Here is a 23,471-nt window from a genome sequence, read left to right as displayed (position 1 = left end):
TACTTTTGCATGCAAATGCTCAGTCATGGATTTACCCTCTGCTCTGCTGCTACCCGCTATCTGTCAGTGTCGGGGGTCTGTTCTATGCTAAGCCATTGAACGCTCTGGCCAGTCGGCGTCAACGACTCATTAGCTTCCAAGCGCCAGGCAGACGGCCAGCAGCCTTTGTTTTGGACCAAGACGTTGGCGATACGAGTACTTGTGCTCCAGACGGATAGAGCGAGACTTCTAGCCATTGCGTCACGTCACGCTGCTTTGTCTGAGCAGAGCAGAGCAGAGCAGAGTTCGACGAGGGTCTTATCGCCAGTGACGAAGACTGTCTGCACGTGCAGGTGTATTGGTTTGTTTACCTGAGAATTGGCCAACAGCAGCAGCAGCCAACTGCTGATTAGCGGATCCGGGCTTGCAGGCGGACATTGCACATTGCCTAAAGGCAAGACAAGACAAGACAGGGAAAGTGCACTGTGGGCATGTGACATGTGCCTCAGAGCTGAGGCTCGGATCTATAAATAAGCAAAGCCTTTGGTGAAAATATACCCCAGAGCAGCGACATCTTGCCACACACAGCTGGAGGTAGTCCGCTCTCTCTCTCTCTCTGTGTGCCTCTCTCTCTCTGTGTGGTTCTCCATGTCTCTGTTTCTCTGGCGGGACATGCAGCGCGGCAGCGACTCGGCGCGTCTGCTCTCACTTCGCGTTCTGCTGTCGTTCGAGTCAGTTGGGGGTTTTCCGTATCTGTTGGATACCAAACCATTTGATTGTCGGCTGGCGCCCGTGCCAGCTCGCTCCGCTCCGCGCTGCGCGTATCTGTGAGTCTGTATCTGAGTGTCGAGGGTCGCTGAGCGGCTAGATAGTTTGTTTGCTGAATGGAAAAAACTAGTAGGTCCGACTAGCTAGCACATTGGCACATTGGCTGAGTGAAATATCTAAAGCCGACTGCAGAGCAACGCCAGAGCAACGCCAGCGCAACGCAATACAAAAAATACAACAATAAAATCAAATATTCCAAGCGCGTACGAAAAAAACAACATCAGAATATTACGAAAAAGCGCCAAGAAAACTCAAAAACAAAACGAGAAGAATATTTTAATCGAACCTACAAAAAGTATCTGTTGTTTATTTATCTCGTGTGCGTGTGTGCGTCTGTGTGTGTCTGTGTGTGTGTGTGGGGCAAACAGCTGTTGGTGCAACAAAAGCCTGAGCGGCGACGATTATCTTGAGTGTGGAATAAATTTCGCGACCAGCCGCCAACAACAACAACAACAACAGCAGCAGCAAATTTGTTGTTTCTGGACCACCCCAATACCCCCACCCCCACCACCACCCCGCCCTCCAGGGACCACGCAGGTGAGTTTATTTCATTCTCATTGGCATTTTGTTTGTTTGTTTTTCTCCGTTGGAAAAGAATGTTGAAATTTATTTTCTGCCTTTGCTTTTGCTTTCGAAAACTCTTGTCTGCCGATGACTCGGCGGCTGATAAGTGATAAGAGCAGCGCTTGAGCAACGCAGTGGCATCCACGGACTCGCATCTGAGTTCAACGCTAGCCCTCGCTCGGGCCGAAGGCCGGGGGGGAATCTTTGATTCCGAGGGCTTTATAATTTATGCAACAGGTTTGAGAGCCGATCGCAGGGGGGGTGGGAGGGTTCCCTCCTCTATTTATATAAAGTGCAATGGGGAAATCTCTTGGCTTGCAGCTTCTGCCAGTGGAATCACGACAAATGCATTAGTGCCCCAACAACAACAATCGGAGCTGCAGCAGCGGCAACAACAATTCGCTTGTGGGAAAAATCAATAAAAACGCACGCGACCAGCGGCCATAAGCTTCTGCCCCACTCCCGCCTGCCCCCCTGCCTCACACCGCTGGCCAGAGGAGTCCTACTCCTTCGACGAAGCGGAACGCAACTCCTTGAGCAGTTGGAAATTGGTTTTAATTAAACGAAGGGAGAGGCGGGAGAGGCTCTGATCAAGTGCAGGCGGAGTCCTCGGCGGAAAGGCCTCCCTCTTCTGTCCGGCGAGAGAGAGAGAGGGAGTCCGGCCGTCTCTCGCGGGGGAAAAAAAGGGAAATCAGCAACAAATATTTTTTAGCTATATTTTCATTTGGGACTCCCAACCTCTGGCTGTCAACAAAAACAGTGCGGGAGTGCGACAGAGAAAGCGCCTGCGATGAGGGGAGGACGAGCCCGCGCAGGCGCAGACGCAAGGATCCGGCTCTCTGCTCTCTGCTCTCGGCTCTCCTCTCTCGCGTTGGTTTCGGCCAAGATTCTGCTGCTGCTGCTGCTGCTGCCGTTACATTGTTAATGCTGCATTTTTGGCAACGAATTGTGTCGCTTGTGTGTATCGTTTATCTGCGAATTGCACTGCCCCCTTCCCCTCCCCCTTCCCCCTTCCCCCTCCCCCTGCCCCTGCCAAGGCACATAAATAAATGCGTTTTTCGGTCTTTTAAGCAGAGGCAAAAAGTCAAATGAAAACTGACATGGAAAACGAGTTTTTCATTTCAGAGAGAACAGCCATTGCCGTCGCTGGGGGAGGGGGGCATGTGGCATGTGGCATGTGGCAGGGGCGTGACATAAGTGTATGTTCACTTGAATCGCAATTGTCAGCTCAAACTTTGCATTGATCCACTTTTCCACGAGTGAAAGTCTGAGAGAGGATCCAAGCTCCACTTGACACTGGCAGAGGGGTGGGGAGGGGAGGGGTGGGGTGGATGTGGGGTAGTGCTCCACTTCTTTGGCTCTGCGCCTGTTGATATCATCGAGCTGCAATCGCCTGCTGCAAGTGGGTCACATGGAAATAATATTCTAGGCCAGCATCTAGGCGAGCGGATGCGTTTATCATATCGAAAAAGAGAGAGGGAGAGGGAGGGAGAGCGAGAGAGAGGGAGGGAGAGAGAGTGAAATGGAAAATCATTTCCGCATTCATTGGGGCGTTGTGCCTCATTGTTCTCTTGCCTCACCTGCCACGGCAGATTGGGATGCGTCTGTTCCGTCTTTTATCGCCCCCACCGCAAACAATATCAATTAATCTGCAATTTTCCACGTCATTGTCTATATTAGCCAATGCCAATATGTCGTTGCCTTCCCTGCTATTATATCTCTCTGTTCGCTCCACCCCAGGCCCAGGCCCAGCCGTTCACCGACCATGGAGTGGAGTGGAGTGTCTGCAGTGCATCGAACCCCCCCTCCCCCCTTGGCAATCATCCGGGGAATTAAGTGAAAAGCATTTAATCGTTTCCATGTTTCAATGAAAACTGCCGTCAGACGGGGAGGAGGTGCAGGTGGAGGTGGAGGAGGAGGTGGAGGTGGAGTAGGTGGAGGAGGAGGAGGTGGAGGAGGAGGAGGTGCAGGTTGTTCATGCAAATTGTGCCACTGGAACCATCTACGTGCAGTTTTTCGCCCATTCAAAGCACACGGCACTTTCCTACTTTTAGTTTCTCTCATTCAAGGGACAGGGCGGTGAAAGGGGTGAACTCACAGGTGCCATATCTCCTCCAGAGATGCCAGGGCATCTCCTTTAACCATAATTAGAATGGACAGAATAATCAATACCGTCTTGTGGAGCTCCATTCCCTTCCATTCCCCCATCCCCATGGTCGCCAACTGTGTGTTTTTCCGCCTCTCTCATGGTCATGCCTCTCGCTCACCGACTGGCGTCCGTCCTTGTCTGTTTTGGGGGAAATCCTGCATACATTTTTAATCGCCAGAGTTTGCAGGAGTGTCCCCCCAGCCTTGGGCCCGGGGGCACATTACAAATTACATCACACAAGTCCCGGCATGCATGCAAATGCAATCGCGATGTTGCTGCCACTCCATGGTGGTGCCCCTCTGCCCTCTAGCCTCCAACGTGTGCCTGCCCAGAATGGTCTGTTCCGCACTTTCACTGGGAGCTGGGAGCCCATCTAGCCTCGAATTCAGAGCCATTCAATTGATTCTGGAACGTTTTGCTTCTATCGGGTTGGACGTGACGTCAAGCGCTCGCCCCCAGGGCCGTGAATCGGGGGCTAATACGACTACCGGCTAAAAACCCGCTGCCTGGCCCCCTGCCTGGGGAGACCCGATTCGACGTCACCGTTCTGCCTGCCGTTGCTGTCATCCGGTTCCAACGGCCAGGCGAAAATCAAGCTGCGACCGGTTCAATCCAATGAAAGCGTTAACGAACATAAATTACTTATTGCATTAGTTCATTAACTGGAGTCCCGAGGCACGGGGCCTGGAGCCTGGGATCGTTTGCCAATTGTTTTGCCCTCTTATCCGATAAAGACTCACGAGTAAATATCAGTTTCCTAATCTGTTTATAATTGTTGGCCCGAAACTAGTTTGGCTCTAAGCTGCTGCCTGAACGGCCCTTGAGTGCGTCTCAGTTGCGGCTTGAACGGGCTCCAAAGCTCTATTCTAATTATGGCTGTAATTTGATTTACGGCCGGGCCACAGTTCGGCCACATGCTGCTGCATATTCATTGGGTGCAGAGGTCAGCCCCAGCCACGAAATGCACTGCCTAACCGGTTCGCTTCGTTAAAGGTTACACCAGAGCGGAAGGGGGGGCTTAGTTTTCGGTGTCTTGGACATTGTTTTGGGATTTGTGAACCTTGAAAGAACGCTTCAATGCCGTAGCTGCCGAGAAGATCGGAAATCAGCTCAGAGAACGTGGTCGGTCTTGCCCCCAAAACTTCCTCCACGTCGCGTCGTGAATACGAAATACAAAGACTTTTGCCACACGGTTCTATGACCCTGCCCTGTGAGGCCTCACGGGAGGCTTCACGAAAGAAAGGCAGAGAAAACAGCACAAATTGGCCGGGTCAAGCGCTTACTTGGCCACAACAAAGATTACTGTTGATGGCTCATTATGGTGGAGTGGTGGAGGGTGGGGGAAGGGGGGTATGAAATGTGTGCCAAGCAAATATTTGCTTACAGTAAAATGTAAACGCTGTAATAACAAATACGTTATGGAGGCCGGCAAATGGGTTTCAAGGGTACGCTTCAATCGATCGTCGGCCATCGAAATGACTCAAAGCGAGGGATGGGGGGGTAGGGCAACCCCCACCTGCCTGTGAAAGTGCAAATCATGCTAATTGAAGAGCGTTTTGTGTCATAATTATGGTGCAGACATCGCGGCGGCTGTCACTCATTAAAAACCGTTTAGTCCCCACGAGCCCCCAATGAAACGAAAGTAAAAAGAATAACCAGCATCGCAGCCGATATGGGGAGAAAGTGAAGTGTTGGCGAATCGATTCGCGGTGGGTGGGTGGGGGGGGGGGGGGACTCCAACTCCAACGAACGGCGCCACATGAGGGGGCAGCCAGAGTTGAGTGGGTTCCCCTCACTGAGGATCATTTTGGGGCAGGCCCAAGAAGCCATGGTCCTCCCTCGTTCGAAGAAAGCACTCCTCTGATTCATCCGTTTTAATGACTGCCAAAGATATTAACTCCCGCAATCGGAGTAAAAGTTTTACAATGTCAAAAGCTGTGGGTAATGGCTTTCTCCCCAAAGGCCACTGACAAATCGATTTTCATGTTTCTTTGTTTGCGAACTACTCGTCTGCACCCCCTCTACCCCCCCGCCGACCCTAGATAGAGAGTAGAATCTCGCCCGCACACAGAGACCCAAGGCCTGGGGGGGAGGAGGGGGTGGGGAAATGAACTTTAGACAGAGGAAAAACCAAATGAAAATGGGGAAACGCGAGTGCGAGTGCGAAAAGCGCTAAAAGTTCAACCGCCCCGAGGCGACGACTTGCAGCCATAAAAAACAATGATGTCTCGGGAATTACGCCACAGCGGATAAAGGATAACGGATCAAGGATATCTATGCCACAAATACACGGACTGGCGATCGTCGAGAATGTGACGGATTTCGGGGGGGGAGACAAATAATTGGCACGTGGCAGCAAAAATTACCAACAAGTGCAAAGACCCTTGACAAAGTGCAGACTCCGTCCGACCTTTGTCTAACGAAGCCTGCCACATGCGGGGGCACTGACTCTCCGCCCCGAATTTGCACAGCTGCTGCGCGCTTCAATCGTCTCACATCTGAGACGATACGGTGTCTGGGGCCTGTTTAATTGCCGTGAAACTAGGGGGCATTAGAACTGTTGTCGATGCTCCATCAATCAGAGACAGCAACGAGTCAGAGCACACATCGCAGAAGAACGATTAAAAGCCATTAATTAAATGTAAACAATGGCCAAGCTAAGCCCCCCCGCCACGGAATCAGCAATAAATGACAAATGCACTCGTACCTATCTTTGATTGATGCCATATTGGCCACTCCACCTGCCCCTGGATGGCTAAAACGGGGGCAGGCGAGTGATAAGCGGCAGCCACTCCGATAAGAGTCGAATAATGGACTGCTTGGCAGCCCATCAAATATTTGCTATACAAATTATGGCCCAATCGAGGGGGTACTTGCCGCTGCAGTCGTATATCAGATGAAATTTCGGGTATTATTTGAGGGCTGGCACAGGGGCTAATCGAGACGGCCCCACAGTGGCACCAACCACCAGGAGTGCGTTGCCCTCGGTCCCCATTCCTCTCTAAACTCTCTGCAGGAGACGCCTTTGGCTTTGTTGGTCTCCCCTTCCCCCTGCCCATGGCATTTTGGGGGGGACCCTCCGCTCCACGGAATCGGTTTTTCTCATTGTTTTTCCAGCCGCAGCTGCGTGTTGAAGTGCAAAGCGATCGACGGGCTGCTTGGTTCTGGCTAAAGATAATATTTACTCCAATTGCTCTCTTCTGTGCTGCAAGGAGGGCTCCCCCCCTCCCCCGTCAAGGAGGTTAATTAGCATTGAGTGTCGCCACAGCGTCCCGCCCCCGAAAATGTTCCCACGACCCTTGAAGCGGGGAAAGTTGAAATTTGTTTGAAATTCAAGTGCCGGATGGAAAGCAAACCTGATCCGATTGAGACTTCCGAGTGGCAGAACAAGGAAGCGTGGCATCCAATCCGTTAGTCGAGCGAACCAGTCTGCCGACTAGGCCTCCCCCTCCCCCTCACCCTCCCCTCTCCCCACTCCCCTTCACTAAACTTACTCACCTTGCCTATCGCATGTTGGTGGAGCGCGGGGGGGGGGGGGGAGGAATAGAGATTATGAGAAGCAAAACAGAATCAGATATTTTTCCGCATTAGAAACGCGAATGATCAAAATAAAATTGTGAATTAATTATAATGTTAAGTGCAAAATCATGAAGCGGACACAATGGGGCATGGAGCGGAGGCGGCGAGACGGACAGACGAGAAAAAAGAGACGGAGAGACAGAGGGGCAGAGGGGCAGAGCCGGAGGCCTGTGCGTGGAATTTTATATCGATAAAAATGTCACTCCATAAAAAATAAATCTCCTTTACTAATTGGATACGAAATGCGAATAGTGTGATGGGGATTGTGGAGAGGGGGGACGGTGGACGGTGGACGGTGGAGGGATCAAATGAGGCTTCCTTCTGACGATGACGACGACGATGATTAAATACCTCGACGTACTATAAAAATCAATATTGTTTAGCAATCTCAGCACGCAAATCGCCAGCACGTTGCCGTGGCAGCAGGAGGCCGGGTAGGAGGGGTGGCGGGGTGGCGGGGTGGCGTCTGGCGGGTGGTTTGGGGTGTGGGGTGTGGGGAGTGGCCTATAAGGGGACTGCTCACTAATTACCAAGTGCTAAACATTCTGACGCGCGTCTGTGCCCCCCCTCCCGCGCCTCTAATGCCGTCGTATCTGTATCTGTGTATCTGTGTATCTGCTGGCTTGTATCTGTAGTTATTGGTCTGCTGAATGCGGTGCGGTATCACGTTTTTGCGGCAAGTGCAAACGCAACAAGTGCCAGTGCCAGTCCGTGGGTGGACACGAATTGGAAGCATTATTGTGGTAGATAAAGATACGCAGGATTGGTATCATTTGGTAGGGGCTGCCCCTCGGGCCTCGATTTATTTCCCAATTAAACATTCATTCGCCTTCCAAATACGCTCCCAAAACTGGCACACATCCCATGAACTATTCACATCGATTTATTTACTAATTGGCATTGGAATACACTTAGATTTGTCTGGAATTCTCTTCTATTGACTGCATTTTTCTTCGTTTGCAGCTTGCGAGACCCAAAGCCGAAGGAATTTGGAAATTGGAAATTGCGGTGAGCGAACTTTGGCCATCAGCTGTGGCAGCCCCAACGCCATGTTACGGGGGCGTGGGTGGTGGGTCACATGTCACGCATTTCGGTTACATATCCTTCGGATATCACCCTCCCACATTCAAGCAGGGGGCATGGGGCCAATCAATCACTCCGTTTGGGAATGAATAGAATATTCATAGCTCGCAGATAAGGCTACATAATTACTGAACATTCTCCCCTGTCACCTGTCCCCTGTCCCCTGTCCCCCCCAGTAACAGACTTGGGGCTTCCGTTCTGTGGGGCTGGGGGACTCAAGCGCGTGGCAAGCCACGTGTCTCTGGGGGGGGGGGTGGGGCGGCGTCACATGGGGCAACAATGGAATAAGAACGACAAATACCTTATAAATAGACAATGCAAAACAGACAGCAAAGCCACGACCACTCGTAACTGTTGACTTTTTCTGTTTCTTCTCTAAAATTCCGTAAAAGTCGAATCGATATTTTAAGAATTTATTAAACGCCCACGTAACTTTCTTTTAATTAAACCCAAACTGTCGCTGGCACACGCGATACACCCTGCCTCAGCATCCGCCTCAGCTCTTCGTTCGGTTCGCAGACAGATTCAGGTCACTGGCTTAGTATCCTTGCTGGCAGCGCAGGCGAGACCGTTAGGAGCAGTTCTCACTCTTGGCACTGAAAACTGTCGAGTGCGCTGATTTCTGCCATCTCCAGCTCCATGGAGGAGCAAGGGATGTGGCGGGGACGGGGACGGGGACGGGGACGGGGACTGAGGCAGTGGCGCAGAAATGCTGGCAGGCCTGCTCTGATTGTGATAGAGTGGGGCCTTGCCAACAACTACATACAATGGCTATGTAACCTGGTTATTGTTGTTACCACTGCTCTGGCGGGGGGGAGGGTGGGGAGGGGGGGGGGCTATTATTGTTGTCGTTGTCACTGTTGACAATGCTCAAAATCAATACCTGCGCGGGCAAAGGGACTGCCGTATGTTGCCACTGTTTGGGCCCTCTCCCTTCCCCCGTGCCCCGTCCCTCGCTGTGCTGTGCTGTGCGTAATTTACGTAATAATGGAAATGCCTTGATTAGGCGGAATATGCCTTGAACGAATTTACGGCACCCACTATTCGCGAGAAGCAGCTGCAATCTCTTGAAAGCCTTTCCAAAAGTTCTCTCCGGCAGTCAGGTGTCAACAGGAGAATGCCGCTGCAAGGCACCTGTCACTGGCACCCACTCTCCGGCATATGTACAGGATCTGTCAAGGAGAAAGCACTTTGGAGTGCTCCCTCCCTCCCTCCCTCCCTCCCTCCCTCCTGGGCAGCACTTGGCGAGTGTTCCGCTGGAAGCCGACGGGCCTAAACAATTATAGTGGCAGCCGACTAGCGGAAATCACGTTTTTACGCTGCTGACGTTCGAGCGGCTATCGAGAGAGACAGAGAGAGAGAGAGAGAGCGAGAGGCCCGACCTGCAGCAAAGGGGCGGAGGGGGTGTACAGCACGCGGAAGGTGTGTAAAGATTTATGACGTCGTTGGCGTCGCTGGCTTACACATGTTGCCCCCCTCAGTAGAACGACAAACACAAAAAGAATAACAAATCCGCAGTTATATTTGTTGTCCTCCCCCCCCCCCCCCCCCCACCACCGACCGGTTGGAACGTGACCACGGGGAACCCAGCGGCTTCCCAGGGGCTTGCCAGCGGCTTCCCAGTAGCTGGTGTTAATATTTTTATGCTCATGTGCGCGGGGGTCCACCTCCCGGCCTCTGGGATGCCTCTAGCCTTGGATGCATTTTATTCCCGCCTCCCTCCCCCTCTGATCTCTCCGCCGTTGGCCAAGCTACTGCAGAACTTTTATTAGTTCTGTCTTCGAGTCGTCAAGCAAAGGGCATCATAAAAATGTATGCAGTTTGAACGAGTCTTATTCTGGCCACGGTCCAAGGCACAAATGTGGCAAAAACTTCAAGTGCAGGGCCATCATATTCAGGGCTCTACGGCAAGGGAGGACTAATCATCAATTTGTTAAATGCTGATCCATCGCCAGCTCTTTGGCTGCGTCCTTGTCCCCATTTAAAGGCCCATTCGCCCAGCCCCAACAATGGGCAGCCCCATAACAACGACGTCGTCGCTCAGGCAGCTCGAATGATGAATGACGGCTGCAAGACACTTTGCAGCAGAGAGCCATTAAAATGCATTTGCCAAATAAAAACGAGCCTTATAACACTGGGCAGTCGGCCAAGTGCCAAGCATTACCCCCCCCCCCCAAAATACACACCCCCCTCCAGGCCTAAAACAATTGAAACCGAGGGTAATGCTTCTGTGGGCCTCGTCTCGCGCAATTCAATTGAAATCTCTTTGGCGGCAGCTGGCATGCAATTAAAAACTCACTTATTCTGGGGAGCTCCTAATGAGAAGGGTCGGGGTAGGTCCCCTCCAGGGCAGGGCAGGCCAGGGCAGGGCAGGGCAGAATATGAAGCAATAAGTTCTATCGATGGAGCTGCTTTCCTTTGAACTTTTCTGGTCATGATTTATGCCCATCAGACCGACCAGAACTTGCCAACAAGTTTCAACTTCCGCAGTGGAATATATATACATACATATGTACATACATATATCATGGGAGGAAGCCTCAACAGCACCATTGAAACTTTCAGAATTTTGCTTTGCTCTCCCTCCCCATCCGGCCGGCGGCAGAAGAAGCACATTCGATTTGTGTCAAAGTAAAACAAACAAGTAAAGACTTCATCTTGCAGTTGATTTCCTAGTACCCTCCTCCTCCTCCTCCTCTACCAAGTGCTTGGAGAGAGGCACACAGCTCGTATTTGATCTTTCCTGGGCAATGCAAAGAGTATGGAGAAATGATATGGCACTCGGGAAAAGAACCACAGCAGCAAGAAAAGTAGGTCAAGGCTTTCGATCTTGCCGTTTGCCTTTTTCTGCATTCGCCCTATCGCGGCGAAGACGAACAGAAAGAAACAAAAAAGCAGTTTCAGCTTGGCTGGTGGGTGGAGAGGTAGGCAAACGAAGAGAGAGAGGGGACGAGTGTAACAATCGAATCCCAGAAGCTGCTCTCATATTAGTGTTTTTTCGAGTCGCGCAAAACGGGAGGGGGAACAAGAGAGGAATGGAAATCTACCACTTGAAAATTATATTATGTATCAATTAATCGAAATTGGTGAATTATTAAACATACTTGCGCCAGGAAAAGTCATATCCACTCCAAATAATCAAGAATCGTCCATTCCTACTCCTTGTTGCTCGTATTCGTACTCCTATTTCGGCTTTTTTCACACACATCACACACAGCTTAAAACATACAGAGGGCATAAAACACGGAAGCACGCCAAAAAAAGAAAAAAAAAAACAAAATACCGTAGCGGCGAGTGGCTGCTAATATTTGTTGCTATATTTATTGCAATATTTATTGCATTTTTCAGCAATTTTCCACCTATTTAATAGCGCACTTAACACTTTCACTTTTTCCGTGCCGAAACAAACGCGTGATTTATGCTTAGTCTGGGCGATCTCTCGTTCTCCCATTCTCACTCTCGCATGCATTCTCTCTTTGCCTTATAGTGATGCTCGCGTCGGTTGTTGGTGTGTGGGAGAGGGAGGTTGTTTTGCTCTTGATTAGGCAGTGATGATGTCACGCGACGAGCCTCTCAAACCTTGCCCTTTACATACATGCATACACCTCAAACATACTCTCTCTCTCTCTTAGTTCACACACCGAACATGTACATACATGTGTATATGTGTATACATATGAACATTCTGAGGTTTCTTAGCTTAAAACACTTGCTCTTCTTAACATTATTTCTCAAAACTTTTTAACATTCCTCGGCAAGTTGAAATCAAAGTCCCAGAGTGCTAAAGTGCAAAATATGCGAGTAATTAAGCATAACATGTCACCAAATTCCCAAAATTCTGTATCTGAAAGAGCCGGCGGCAAGACAAATTGAAGTTCAAGCAAAAGTGCAATAAAGACGGAACATAAAGACGAAGACTCGAGAAATGTGTTGCGGTTGATATTTTTAGAAGCATACATATGAAGGGAGTGGAGTGGGTGCGACAGCATGTGCATGTCGGACGGAGCCTGTGCTGTCGTATGTTTTAAATTGCTTTCGCTTGCACAGATGTTGCAATATGCAAACAAGCGGAACAGCAGCCACCGCCAGGAACGACGACTCGACTCCCTTGCAAGGTGGCAGCACCTGGGTGGGGGGAGGGGAAAACTGAATCATTTCTATGCATTTCACAGACGGCGCGGCGTGGCGTGGAGTGGCGTGGCGTGGCGTGTCTGCTGCAGTCACAATTTCTCATTTTTCCCAGCAGCAACAGGAACAGAGCCACAACTGATAAAACAATTTCTTGCTGCGTAAATACTAGACTCGTAAGATTCTATTCCATACGATAACTAGGAAAAACCATTTGCATACAAGTAAATTACACCCTCCCCAGTTGTCGCAGTTGTGGTTTACTGCTGAGCGATAATTCGATTTGAGACAACCGCAGTTGAGCGAAAAATAATATCCACCTAACTCTGGGGGCCATGCATAGGTACATATACGATTATGTATGGCGTGCCATGAGTTCAAATTTAATACAAATAATAATAATAAATCCTGCAAGGAATACTGATTTGAGTTGCAAGTTCTTTGACTCAATAGAGAGTATGGACTGCCCCACTTTCGAGCTTTGCTTCAGTTAACGCAATTTTAATGGAAATGCGAGGTAATTCAGATTGGCTTTCAACATGCTAATTGCTGCTGGCCTTTTTTAGTCTTTGCATTGTGCCCCATCTCTTTGGCTGTTGTAATAATTACAATTATTGTTGCTTTGCAGCGCTGACTGTGTACGCAACAATAAATACGGTAACAGCTGAATAAATTAAGCTCACAATCGGCGCAGCAAGCAGTGCGATTACAGTTGCCCAAACAATGCCGCGCACCTGCCCCCTTCAGTGGCAGTGGAGTGGAGTGGAGTTGTTCAGAGTTCAGCGAAATGCTTTAGGCCCAGCAGAGCATCAAAATCACTCAAATGTTAAATCAAAAACTTTTCTAGTGTCAGATCCCAGATAGATGTTCAACGAGAATTGTACAAAAATTTTTGTTGTTGGCTGATGGCTAAAGAATGGTTAAAACACTGCAATTAAAACAGCTTTGCAGCATTTAAGAGAATTGTACGGAAACTGTGAATCATTTTCAGATATTTCAGAGTTTTTGGAGCACAAAATTCCATCCACAGAAGCGGTATAGAGCTTAATGGCTTGTGGCTCTAACTGGCTTAACTTAATTCTGCTCTCCCGCCTTCCACTTCTTTCAACCAAATAACACTCACCAAAAATCTGGTAATTGCTTGGTCAATTTTTAATTTTTAATTTTCTACAGTTTTATACCTTTATCCATTATGAAAGCTCTTGGCACTTGGACACTCGCCTCTTGTCGCTTCTGTGGTCGAAGCGAAGGTTTTTTCTGCTCATCTTATATGCAAAGCCCCTCGCAAATCAAGTATTTATTTATTTCAGAAAACATGTGAGGCAAACAAGCAAACAGCCACGGCACGGACACTAGAAAGAAACTGAAATAAAATATCCCAAAATGATTATCATTCGAAGCACGTTTTAGCAAATCACGTTTTGCCAGGCAAACAATCGAATAGATACAAAAACTATCTTTTATTTTTAGCTTTTAATTTGAATAAATTCGATATAATCATTATTAATTCGCTATCGAAGATGCAAAAGTATCTCAAGAAACAAAACACAGCTGAAAAGGCTCTTTGTTGCCATTAGAACAGAGCCACTTGTGGATCTCTTTGTGCATTTAATGAAGTAAACAAAGGAATATATCAAGTGACGACTCAAGACTTGTCCAATTATACATAAATATCAAGTATGTGCATGTGTTTTTGATTGAAATAGAAATAATGAAGAAGACAGAAATGCTTGGGAAAACATTTCGCGGCGTGGCTGGCAATTGGCCAAAATGAATAAAAACATTCTTATAAAAATAAACAATAACAAGTGCAATGGCCAACAAGATGCGCCACGAATCGAAGTGATAATAAGCATTTTAACGTGGCACAAAGCAGAATGAAAAGGGAATATACTCAATACTAAAATGGAACATTTCGGAGGAATTTCCGTCTGATCACCTGGTTCATTTTTTAAAGAATTCCGCGCATTTTCGAGATTAATCCCTCAGCGACAAGCCCATCTATTACGGCATACCGGCTATCGTACATCCACTCCACTCATGTGTGCAGGCAAAAAGGCAAATTCAAAATTCAAAAACCGAAAGCCAAAGTCAATCGTGTCATTTTTCACTTTTGTTGTTCTGCATTCAACCAGAGACACACAGATACAGACGAGACGCGTGTACGAGTATCTATGTGAAGTTCATGCTTATACTCGTATGCACACTTTTGGCAGCAACTGTCAGGGTCATTATCCTAACCAGACTGACTGTTGTTGGTGCTGCTGGCACTGCTGTTTGGCACATGCTCGTATAGTTCTTTGCAGTCGTATTCAACCCATCTATGTATCTCACCATGTTTTTCCTGTTTGGCATATGCAGATACATACATACATTGTTGAAACAGATCTCATAGCTAAACAATTCTTTGATTCCTGTTTAGTAAGAGTGATTAGGGTCCAGAGGGAACCCAATTCGAACTACGAACTCCCTGAATCTGATAAAACGTATCCGTAGATGCCACTCCCAGCCGTGCATGTGCAGAAGCGAATCGGCGGGTAACCCACACAAATCGCAGGCACTCACTTATTTGCACATAAATAGCCGTCAAAATATAGTTGGTATTCAACTCGAGGCCCGCTGCTGGCTAGGACTTCGCTGGAAACCTTATTTATTATGGCCCCATGAGAGGCAGAAAAGTAATCCCAGTAGGTGTCTCAGACCAGGTCCGCGATTCAGCCCAAGACGCACCGTGCACATGCAAATGTTTTATAGTGCCTGTGTCTGTGGCAGTTTCTTATTGTGTTTTGGATAAAAAGTCGTATGAGAGAACTGGTTGCTGTCCCAGCCCCAGCCCTCTTTTCATGTCCGACCGAACCACTTCTCAGTGTCAGGCGCACGCCCACGCCCACGCCTCTGCCTCTGCCTCTGCCGTGCTTTGCCCTGCAGCATCATCCTGGCCACCCATAAACCGTTGGCGGGGCCACAGTCTCTGTGCATTGGCCTTCAGAAGACGTTGGCAGAGAGAAAGTAGCTGAATTCCCTCGGACGGGACCCGAAATGTAGGCATAATTTTTAATAACTTAGTATACTCTCCAGCAAGACTTGGATTAACGACAAGTTAATGGTGGTCATTTCTTCAATGGTCTTCCATGCGGCGCAGTACTGATAAGGCCCTTATCGGGTTAGACAGTCAAAATAACAGTACCAAAATAGGCGCTCGTAAATGGATGGCCGATCGTCGACTAGTGAGAGTTTTCGAATAGGCTACTTATCGCCAGATAAACACGGCCCTCCAGGTTGTTGGCCAAAATTCACATTTCGATTCCGCTATTTTTCATTTTAGTTGCCGAATCGATCTTGAGTGGACGCGGAGGAGAGGCAAATGCCCCGAGTTGATTAAAAATACCTAAACAGCGTCAGAATTTGCCCACGTCATGTATCTACAAGAAATGCTTACGCTGGCCTGCCTGGTCCTCCTGCTCGGTGGTCTGCCGCATCTCACGTCAACAAGCACGACCACCACCCTGGTGGCCGCCATGTCGATTGCCAATCAGGACCTGGAGCGCTACTTTAGAGCAGCCAATGCCACGCACACCTTCGCCAGCATGGAGGAGCGGATTGCCGTGGATGTCTACAACTACGCCTTCCTCAACTGGTCATATGTGGACCACGGCAACACGCTGTGTGAGACTGATTTTGCCCTGGAGCAGGCTCGCTACGGCGAGGGCCGGGTGCTGAATGTAACTGGCCGCTTGATCCACATCAGTGCCACCGACAACGTTAGCGATGACTACGCCTGCACTCCCTATATCCGGGGAACTATGGGCGCCGCCATGCCCGACAAGGGGGTGGTCTGGATTGCCCTGGTTAGACGCGGCCGCTGCACATTCGAGGAAAAGGTTAAGCATGTCTATCAGCAGAACGCCGCCGGTGTCATTATCTACAACGACAAGCAGGTGACTCAGCTGGAGAAGATGCAGATCAAGGGCAAGACGCGTGAGTTTTGTGGTGAAAGCTCTTGAATTCGGAATACATATACATTTTTGCAGGAAACATTGCTGCTGTGATAACGTATCAAAATATCGGACAAGATCTGGCAATGACTGTTGATAGGGGATACATTGTGAACATATCGATAATCGAGGGACGTCGTGGTGTGCGAACTGTCAGTAGCTTAAACCGGTAAGTTATAAAAAATGTATTAAAAAACGACACAAAAGTGGCCTCGAATTTAATGGAGACGCCGGGGTTTGAACCCGGGACTTCTCACATGCGAAGCGAGCGCTCTACCACTGAGCTACGTCCCCTTGAAATTGTCGGCTGTTCAAAGCAATTGTTCAACTGGGACTTCTATTACGGATGCAATTTAGAAATTGCAGAAAAATTTCATTGTTGATTTGTTTGCAAATTCAAATAATTGATTGGTAGAAAAAAGCTGAAAAAAAAAATATATAAGTTGTGAAGAAGAAATATGCATACCGGACAGCCGACGTTCAATTTATTGAATTTAATAAGTACTTTCCGTTCCGTTAATAAATGTTTGCAAATAGGTAACGTAATTCGTTTACGATTTAAAGTCAAGAAAAAAAATTAAGAGTTCTAAGCTGAAAATGGAGACGCCGGGGTTTGAACCCGGGACTTCTCACATGCGAAGCGAGCGCTCTACCACTGAGCTACGTCCCCTGGCATCCAATTCGAGACAAACGTGGCATTACCGCCCAGAGAACTCTCACATCTTACAGCGCACTGCTTTGTTAACAAAGGTCGGTAGCGCAGTGCAACAATTTTTCATTGTTACGACTCGTAAATACTCTTTTTCTTTAACACGAATTCCTTATGGAACAAATTTTAGATTGAAATGGATTTTTATACCAAGTTTTCTTAGATTAGTACTGAAAGTACTATCGCATTAACATAAAGTAAAGTCAAATTTGGGATCCTCACAATTCAAATCCGTATTTGGAGGGACAAAAAATAAAAAAATAAGACTTGTTTTATATGGAGACGCCGGGGTTTGAACCCGGGACTTCTCACATGCGAAGCGAGCGCTCTACCACTGAGCTACGTCCCCATGAGCCATGCGTTCGCCAAATGCTTTAGTCGACAGCAGCCAAGATATGCTTTATCGACTTGGGCTAGCATTGGGTTACATTTTTAACGGTTCACAATTCCTTTTCAGAACTTCAGTGTTATTCGTCTCCATCTCGTTCATCGTACTGATGATAATATCGCTGGTATGGCTCATCTTCTACTATATTCAGAGGTTCCGTTACATGCAGGCGAAGGATCAGCAATCGGTAAGGAAATCTCCTTTAAATACATATAATGACTGTCTCCATATACTAACTTCTAACTTCTTCTACCTTTAGCGCAATCTGTGCTCTGTTACCAAAAAAGCCATCATGAAGATACCAACGAAGACGGGAAAAATAAGCGATGAGAAGGACCTGGACAGCGATTGTTGTGCCATATGCATTGAGGCCTACAAGCCCACGGATACAATACGCATATTGCCGTGCAAGTAAGCGAAAGCATCTTGAATCCATTCAAAGTATAGACTAATCTAACTAAATACATTCCCTTAGGCACGAATTCCATAAGAATTGCATCGATCCATGGCTCATCGAGCATCGAACCTGTCCGATGTGCAAACTAGATGTGCTCAAATTCTATGGCTATGTGGTGGGTGATCAAATCTATCAAACGCCCAGTCCACAGCATACTGCGCCCATTGCTGCTGTCGCTGCCGCCCAGCCCTCCTTTGAGGAGGTTCCTGTCATTGTAGTGGCTCTATCACAGGCCCAGCAGCAGCAGCCTCTGCAGCAACTACAGGCCAGCAACATGAGTAGTTTTGGTGCTAGCTATTTTCATCCGCGTAGTCGTAGTCCTAGTAGTAGTAATCAGCCCCAATTGCAGCAGCTTCCGCAACAACAACAACAGCAACAGCAGCATCAGGGGGCCATGGAGCGCGTCCGACGGAACTCAGCCCCGGCTACAATGCCGCATGCTATCATTTGTACTGCCAGCCATCAGGTCACTGATGTTTAAGGTGTCAGCAGGCCACCCACATCTAAGTCTTAGAAACTACTTACCGTGTAAATAGCGAGCGCCATCTGCCTCTGCAAGCAGTGCAGGCATTCGAGAGTAAGCAGTCGTGGTGTGCCATGAGCGGTTAGATTTGAATATCAAGAACCAGAACCAGACCAATGTTCATCACGTTTTTTTTTGTCAGGACCTTTGTATTGTATTTTTATAGCAAAATGGAAGGGAAAAAATTAGAGCGGGTACACAGGGCAACCTACCATCCGCCACCAGTAGAGGAGAAATCGTCATCAAGCCGCAACTGTCTATTAATTTTAAATAATTTATGATAACACAAGTTGTAATATGAGATTTTGTAAGTAAAAAAATGTAAAATTAGGTACTCTTTTATAAATTGGTGTGAAGCGATGTGTAATTTCCTGTTCAACAAAGGACACGAGCTGCAGATCATCCAGTGATTGATGGGCCGGACAGCTACATCCCAATCCATCAGCTGCTGACCGAGAGTAACACAAAGGCTTTATTTAAAATGATATATATACACTCGTTTGTAAATAAGTTCATTTGAGAACAGTGTACTTAAAAATGCTGACCAGAAGACTTCAGTTTTAGTTTCTACAACAATCCCACGCACACTTAAACATACAAATAACCGCTGGAAGTTCAACTTGAAAACGGAAATATAATTGCATCACGTAGAGTTTTAAGTTAAATGTTTAAGTTCTGATTAAGCGTACCGATTGTCGATAAAAGTAGATGCAAATAGTAGCGTACTCGTACTACAATAACTATACCTACCTAATATACCTACATACCCACACGAGTATGTATGACTACACTTATAAACAATGACTATATCGTATAGACGTAGTAGATTAAAGTATATACTTAAATGCAATCATTTGTAGCCTGATTTGCTGATCAACGGCATTAAGAATCCCTGCCGATTACATATACATACATATATGCATATACAACCATACATACATACAACATAGTAACATATACCAATCGCACAGCGCACACACTTAATCATAGATGTCTATAGTAATATCGAAGGTGCCAAAGTATTTGCTTTTAGTTGTTCAAATTGAATAAATCTACAAAAAAAAGATATTTCAATTTACATTAATTTACATCCTGAAACGTTGGTACGAGTATTACATTTTTATTTTTTGTTTGGATATCTTGAGCAGGTTTTACTGCTGTGCGACATTCCAAAAATAATATGCTGGATTATTTTAATATTCATATCATTTGGTTTTTATTTTTTGTTTTCAAGCTCGAAACAACCCAAAAATCAACTGCCCCCAAATAGCGAAATCAAATAAGGTAGAAGTCGTCTTGTAAGACGATATTGTATTGTTAGATGTATCGGAAAACCTTATAAGATTTCCGTTTGCTAGTACCCTTGAACGAATTGTGGACCCAAAACTATTTAAGAACCAAACCAATAAAATAACACAAATTATTCTAAAACTGCCGCTTGTTTGCTGTCTAGAATCGCTCGCATCATAAAGCTCATTGAAACTTATGGAACCAGAACTAGAAAGGGTACCATATGGCCCGCCTTTCTTTTGCAGTTTCTGGGCAGCGAAGAGAGCATACTGGAATACCAGCCAGATCGTCCGGATGTCGCAAGAATTGTGGAAGTGGGCCCCCAGGGCTCTGGCACGGACCCCGGTCAGGGCCCACCTTCGACACGGCCCACAGCCTTGGCCGACCTCATTCGCAGTCGGGACTTCGTGATAGACTTTCCTCGGGTGTTCGTCCTCGAAAGTGGCAGCGTGGTGGGCGCCCGCGAAATGCTTTTCCCCAGCCGACTACCAGAGAGGTCGCAGAGTTCGTTGTCGCTCCGGCAGGCGCGAGACTGGATGAGCCTGATGACCAACAAGCTGGAGGAGCAGCAGGGACTGCGACGTCTGCGAAAGGATGAAATGCAGCAGGTGGCCAACGCAACGAATAGCAAATAACTCCACATTCACTACCTTTATTTACCGATTTTTTTTCCGCAGCAACTCCTAGGCGCCCGGGAATCGGCCCGCCATCGTCGCTCGCGCTCCGCGGATGGTCGCTACTCCACCGGGTGCTTTGGCGGCCGACAGCGCCAGCTTTCAGTCCAGGGAACCCAGCTTCAGACGGACATCCCTCAGATCCCTCGATCGAGCTCCTCCCAATCCCTGCAACAGCTGACGGATGCTTCGTACGCTCAGTCCAGTCAGCGGCAGCGGGAGACCTTCGACTTTGCCAGAACGCGGCGCCGCTTCATGGGGCGGGAAAGCGATGAGATATCCTTGCGCCCATTACCCAGGCGAGGGGGAATGGTAGGCACTGGGGGAACAGCTCCTGTCCCGGCCAATCGTGAGAGGGAGGTCAGCGGTAACGGAAACGGAGACTACATCACCATTCAGGTGAATGGGGAAGGCGTCGATTTCAATGAATGAACTGTTTGCCTAGCCCCCAGGGCCAATTGTATTCCTCAAACTATTTGCTCTCTCGCAACTGTATAAAATATATTGTATAGAATATTCGTGTCATAGAAATTGTTAATAAAATGTTAATACTCGTACCGATAGCCAGTTACGACGAGTGGGTCGATAAATTAGAGAAATCTTATATGCTACATTCTACATTCTCTACTTAGCACTCTGCACACTTCTCTTGGCCTCACATACGAAACTTGGGGCGATTCCATTAGGGATTTGCGCGTGCCTCCAACATGGGACGCAGCTCTGCTGATCCCAGGCCAGTGATATGCTGTTGTGGCTTACGCAGACCTGGCCAGACAGCGAGGCAGCAGCAAGAGGCAGACTGCGGACAGGCCCCAATTCGACAGCCAAAGGGAGATCCACCGAGATCTGATCCCACCGAAAGCGAAGAGCAAGAGAAATAGAGCACAAGTTATGAGGAAGCCGAGCGGTTGAAGTTTGCCGCGGCCAACGACAGCTAATAAGAATTCATCATGTGCTCCATGCTCCACGAGAGGCAGAGGCAAAAACTCTCCCAGGTGGAGGCACAGCGTCCCCTGCACGCGTCGTAATTGCAACGCAACAGGAGGGCTGAAGATCTCCTCGTCCAGGAGCAAACCAGAGCAGCCGCAGCCTCAGCACCGTCGTCGTCGTCGTCGTCGTCGTCGTCATCATGGCCCCTCGATGTTTATAAACTTAAAGTCTGTAATCACATTAGGGCATGTAGTCCGAGAGCTCCGGCTGGCCAAAGTTTTGCTGCTTTATCACCTGACGGGGCTTCGCTTCTTCACTTCTTCGCTTCTCGGCCTGCGCATCGATTCCTCTCCTCCTTGCATATCCCACGATCTCGATCGATGACAGCACGTACGAGTTTTTCTCCCCCCTTTCGGAGGCCGGAGAGCAGGCTGCCGCCTCGCCGGCTTCGGCTAGCTTGGGGCACGAGAGGCGTGACCGAGGTGGGCGTTACACTGCACATTCATGATAAAATTATTATATTGTTGGAGCTTCATGCCGCCGCTTTAAGGAAGCCGTGGGTAAGAAACAGCAACAGAAACAAAAACAAAATAAAGGGGGACGACATCTACATAAATACATCCCTTGGAGGTGTTGATGTCTATTAGGGTTCAAGAATACGGGCATTTATTTCATTGCAGTCGCAAGAACCTAAGAAGAAGAAAGTTGATCGGTTATTTTTCCAAGGATCAGGCTCATATGTATATGGTCAGGATGTTGGCCAGCAGAGAATCGTTTCTGGTTAGGCTTGCAACCCATAAATAAATAGACGCACGACAAAAACAATGCACCGTGTTAATGTGGCAAGTAGGAGGCAATGCCGGTGAGGCGAAGCAAATCGCACGGGCGGCAGATGTGGCTCCGTTCCCGGGCTTCACTTCGTTCATGGTTTGGGACCAGGTCATTCCACAAAACGATCGCCACTGCCGTCGCTAATCTGCTGTAAATGAGTAACATGAAGCAATGGGAATCGTTACTGAGGCTCAGGCCTCACGATCCTCCATATGCTCGATGGATCCTCATCCTCCCAATCGGAACTAATTGTGGAAACAATGAAATCATTCTACTCCACGTCCCTACGAAGTGTGAAGGCAAATCCAATCATAGACTGAGCGTTCGCCAAATAACATATATGTATGTATGCTCTAACAAACAGTGAGAAGGAGCGGGACAGAGTTGCCGTTTTCGATGGATGTGGCATTAAAATGATTGTCCAAACAGCAAACAGTCCAAGAGAGGATCACTGATCAGCAGACAAGATGATCGCCAAAAGGCAGAGGACAGCGCAAAAATGGCGATTCGATGCGCTGACTTGTTACGTTTGCCGATCAACCCCGAGCTGGCTGTCGGCCCTCGGCCCTCGGCAGGGAGCCGACCTGAAGCTGGGTGTGGTGCCACTATTGTCAACTCTGTGCTATCGCCATCTTGCTCGCTCTCGGCCAGTATTGGCATGCGGTCATGCTGTCCTGCCGTCCCGCTATCCTGCTGCTTGGCTCGTACTATTGCATCATGCAGTGAGCACATTTGTCATTACCATGGCACCGAAAAAGAAATGCTGCGAGTCCTGCACATATCAATTCACGTATCAATCCTTTGACGTTCTCATAGGCCACACATTCAATCACATCGCTCTGCACATACCCCCTCCTGCCCCTCCAGCGAGTGGCCTTTTTTTGCACCCATGTTCTGGCGGATGGCTGCTTTTAGAGGCGACAAAAGCTGCATGAATTTTCTCTTTTAGGTTTCCCATTTTTTCTTTTTTCCACATTTTTTGCCCCTAGCCTTTGACAAAAAACGTTGCTCCAATTGCAACAGCAAAAATCGATATCTTTACTTGCTTTTGAGTGCACTTAATGTTGGGTTGCCCCCTCGGACCTTCAATTGGCAGCCTGGTGGGTTTACTAAGTGCTTCATTCAGCCGAGGATCAGCTTAGACGAACGGACAACCCAACGCCATCATCGTTGGGGAGGCTGCCTTGCCTGTGTTAGCCTTAAGGTCCTGGCCTGGCTCATGAATATGTTGCTTGGTGGGTTGCTTGCTCCGTCTTGTTTCTGTGAGTGATTCATAGGCCAGTGCTCTCCGCAGGCAATCTGTCTTGCTGTTGCTCTTGCTGTCGATGGCGATCATGTCGATTGTTCGCTGATATGAATATAAA

General features: G+C 48.1%; 2 protein-coding genes and 3 non-coding genes across 7 annotated transcripts in view; 1 reads left to right on the top strand and 4 right to left on the bottom strand.

Moving 5' to 3' along the window:
• Positions 1-11,702, bottom strand: part of LOC6898564 (uncharacterized) — a 79,430-nt gene extending 67,728 nt beyond the window's left edge. The window contains exon 1 of the mRNA XM_033378671.1: positions 11,287-11,702. Within this exon, the coding sequence (XP_033234562.1) occupies positions 11,287-11,420 (134 nt within the window). The 5' untranslated portion in view covers positions 11,421-11,702. The remainder of the gene's footprint in view (positions 1-11,286) is intronic.
• gol (ring finger protein goliath) lies at positions 666-20,903 on the top strand. 3 transcript variants are annotated; one of them, XM_033378670.1, is made up of 9 exons: positions 666-1,344; positions 8,063-8,107; positions 15,636-16,288; positions 16,342-16,474; positions 17,472-17,589; positions 17,662-17,813; positions 17,878-17,974; positions 19,918-20,280; positions 20,350-20,778. In XM_033378670.1, the coding sequence occupies exons 3-9, from the start codon at positions 15,727-15,729 to the stop codon at positions 20,776-20,778; spliced, it is 1,854 nt and encodes a 617-aa protein (XP_033234561.1). In that variant the 5' UTR covers positions 666-1,344; positions 8,063-8,107; positions 15,636-15,726. The 3 variants fall into 3 exon arrangements, with proteins under 3 accessions (XP_033234561.1, XP_033234560.1, XP_001361150.4); XM_033378669.1 differs by lacking the exon at positions 8,063-8,107 and having other exon boundaries at positions 667-1,344; XM_001361113.5 differs by lacking the exons at positions 666-1,344; positions 8,063-8,107 and having other exon boundaries at positions 15,727-16,288; positions 20,350-20,903.
• Positions 16,528-16,599, bottom strand: TRNAA-CGC (transfer RNA alanine (anticodon CGC)). Its single transcript has one exon. It is a non-coding gene; the product is annotated as a tRNA-Ala (tRNA).
• TRNAA-CGC (transfer RNA alanine (anticodon CGC)) lies at positions 16,904-16,975 on the bottom strand. Its single transcript has one exon. It is a non-coding gene; the product is annotated as a tRNA-Ala (tRNA).
• Positions 17,292-17,363, bottom strand: TRNAA-CGC (transfer RNA alanine (anticodon CGC)). Its single transcript has one exon. It is a non-coding gene; the product is annotated as a tRNA-Ala (tRNA).
• Positions 20,904-23,471: the final 2,568 nt, after the last annotated feature.

The sequence above is a fragment of the Drosophila pseudoobscura genome, chromosome 3 (assembly GCF_009870125.1).
Source record: "Drosophila pseudoobscura strain MV-25-SWS-2005 chromosome 3, UCI_Dpse_MV25, whole genome shotgun sequence".
In the NCBI taxonomy this organism is placed as follows: domain Eukaryota; kingdom Metazoa; phylum Arthropoda; class Insecta; order Diptera; family Drosophilidae; genus Drosophila; species Drosophila pseudoobscura.
The sequence above is the reverse complement of the archived record's forward strand: the minus strand, read 5'-3'. Positions and strand labels throughout refer to the sequence as shown.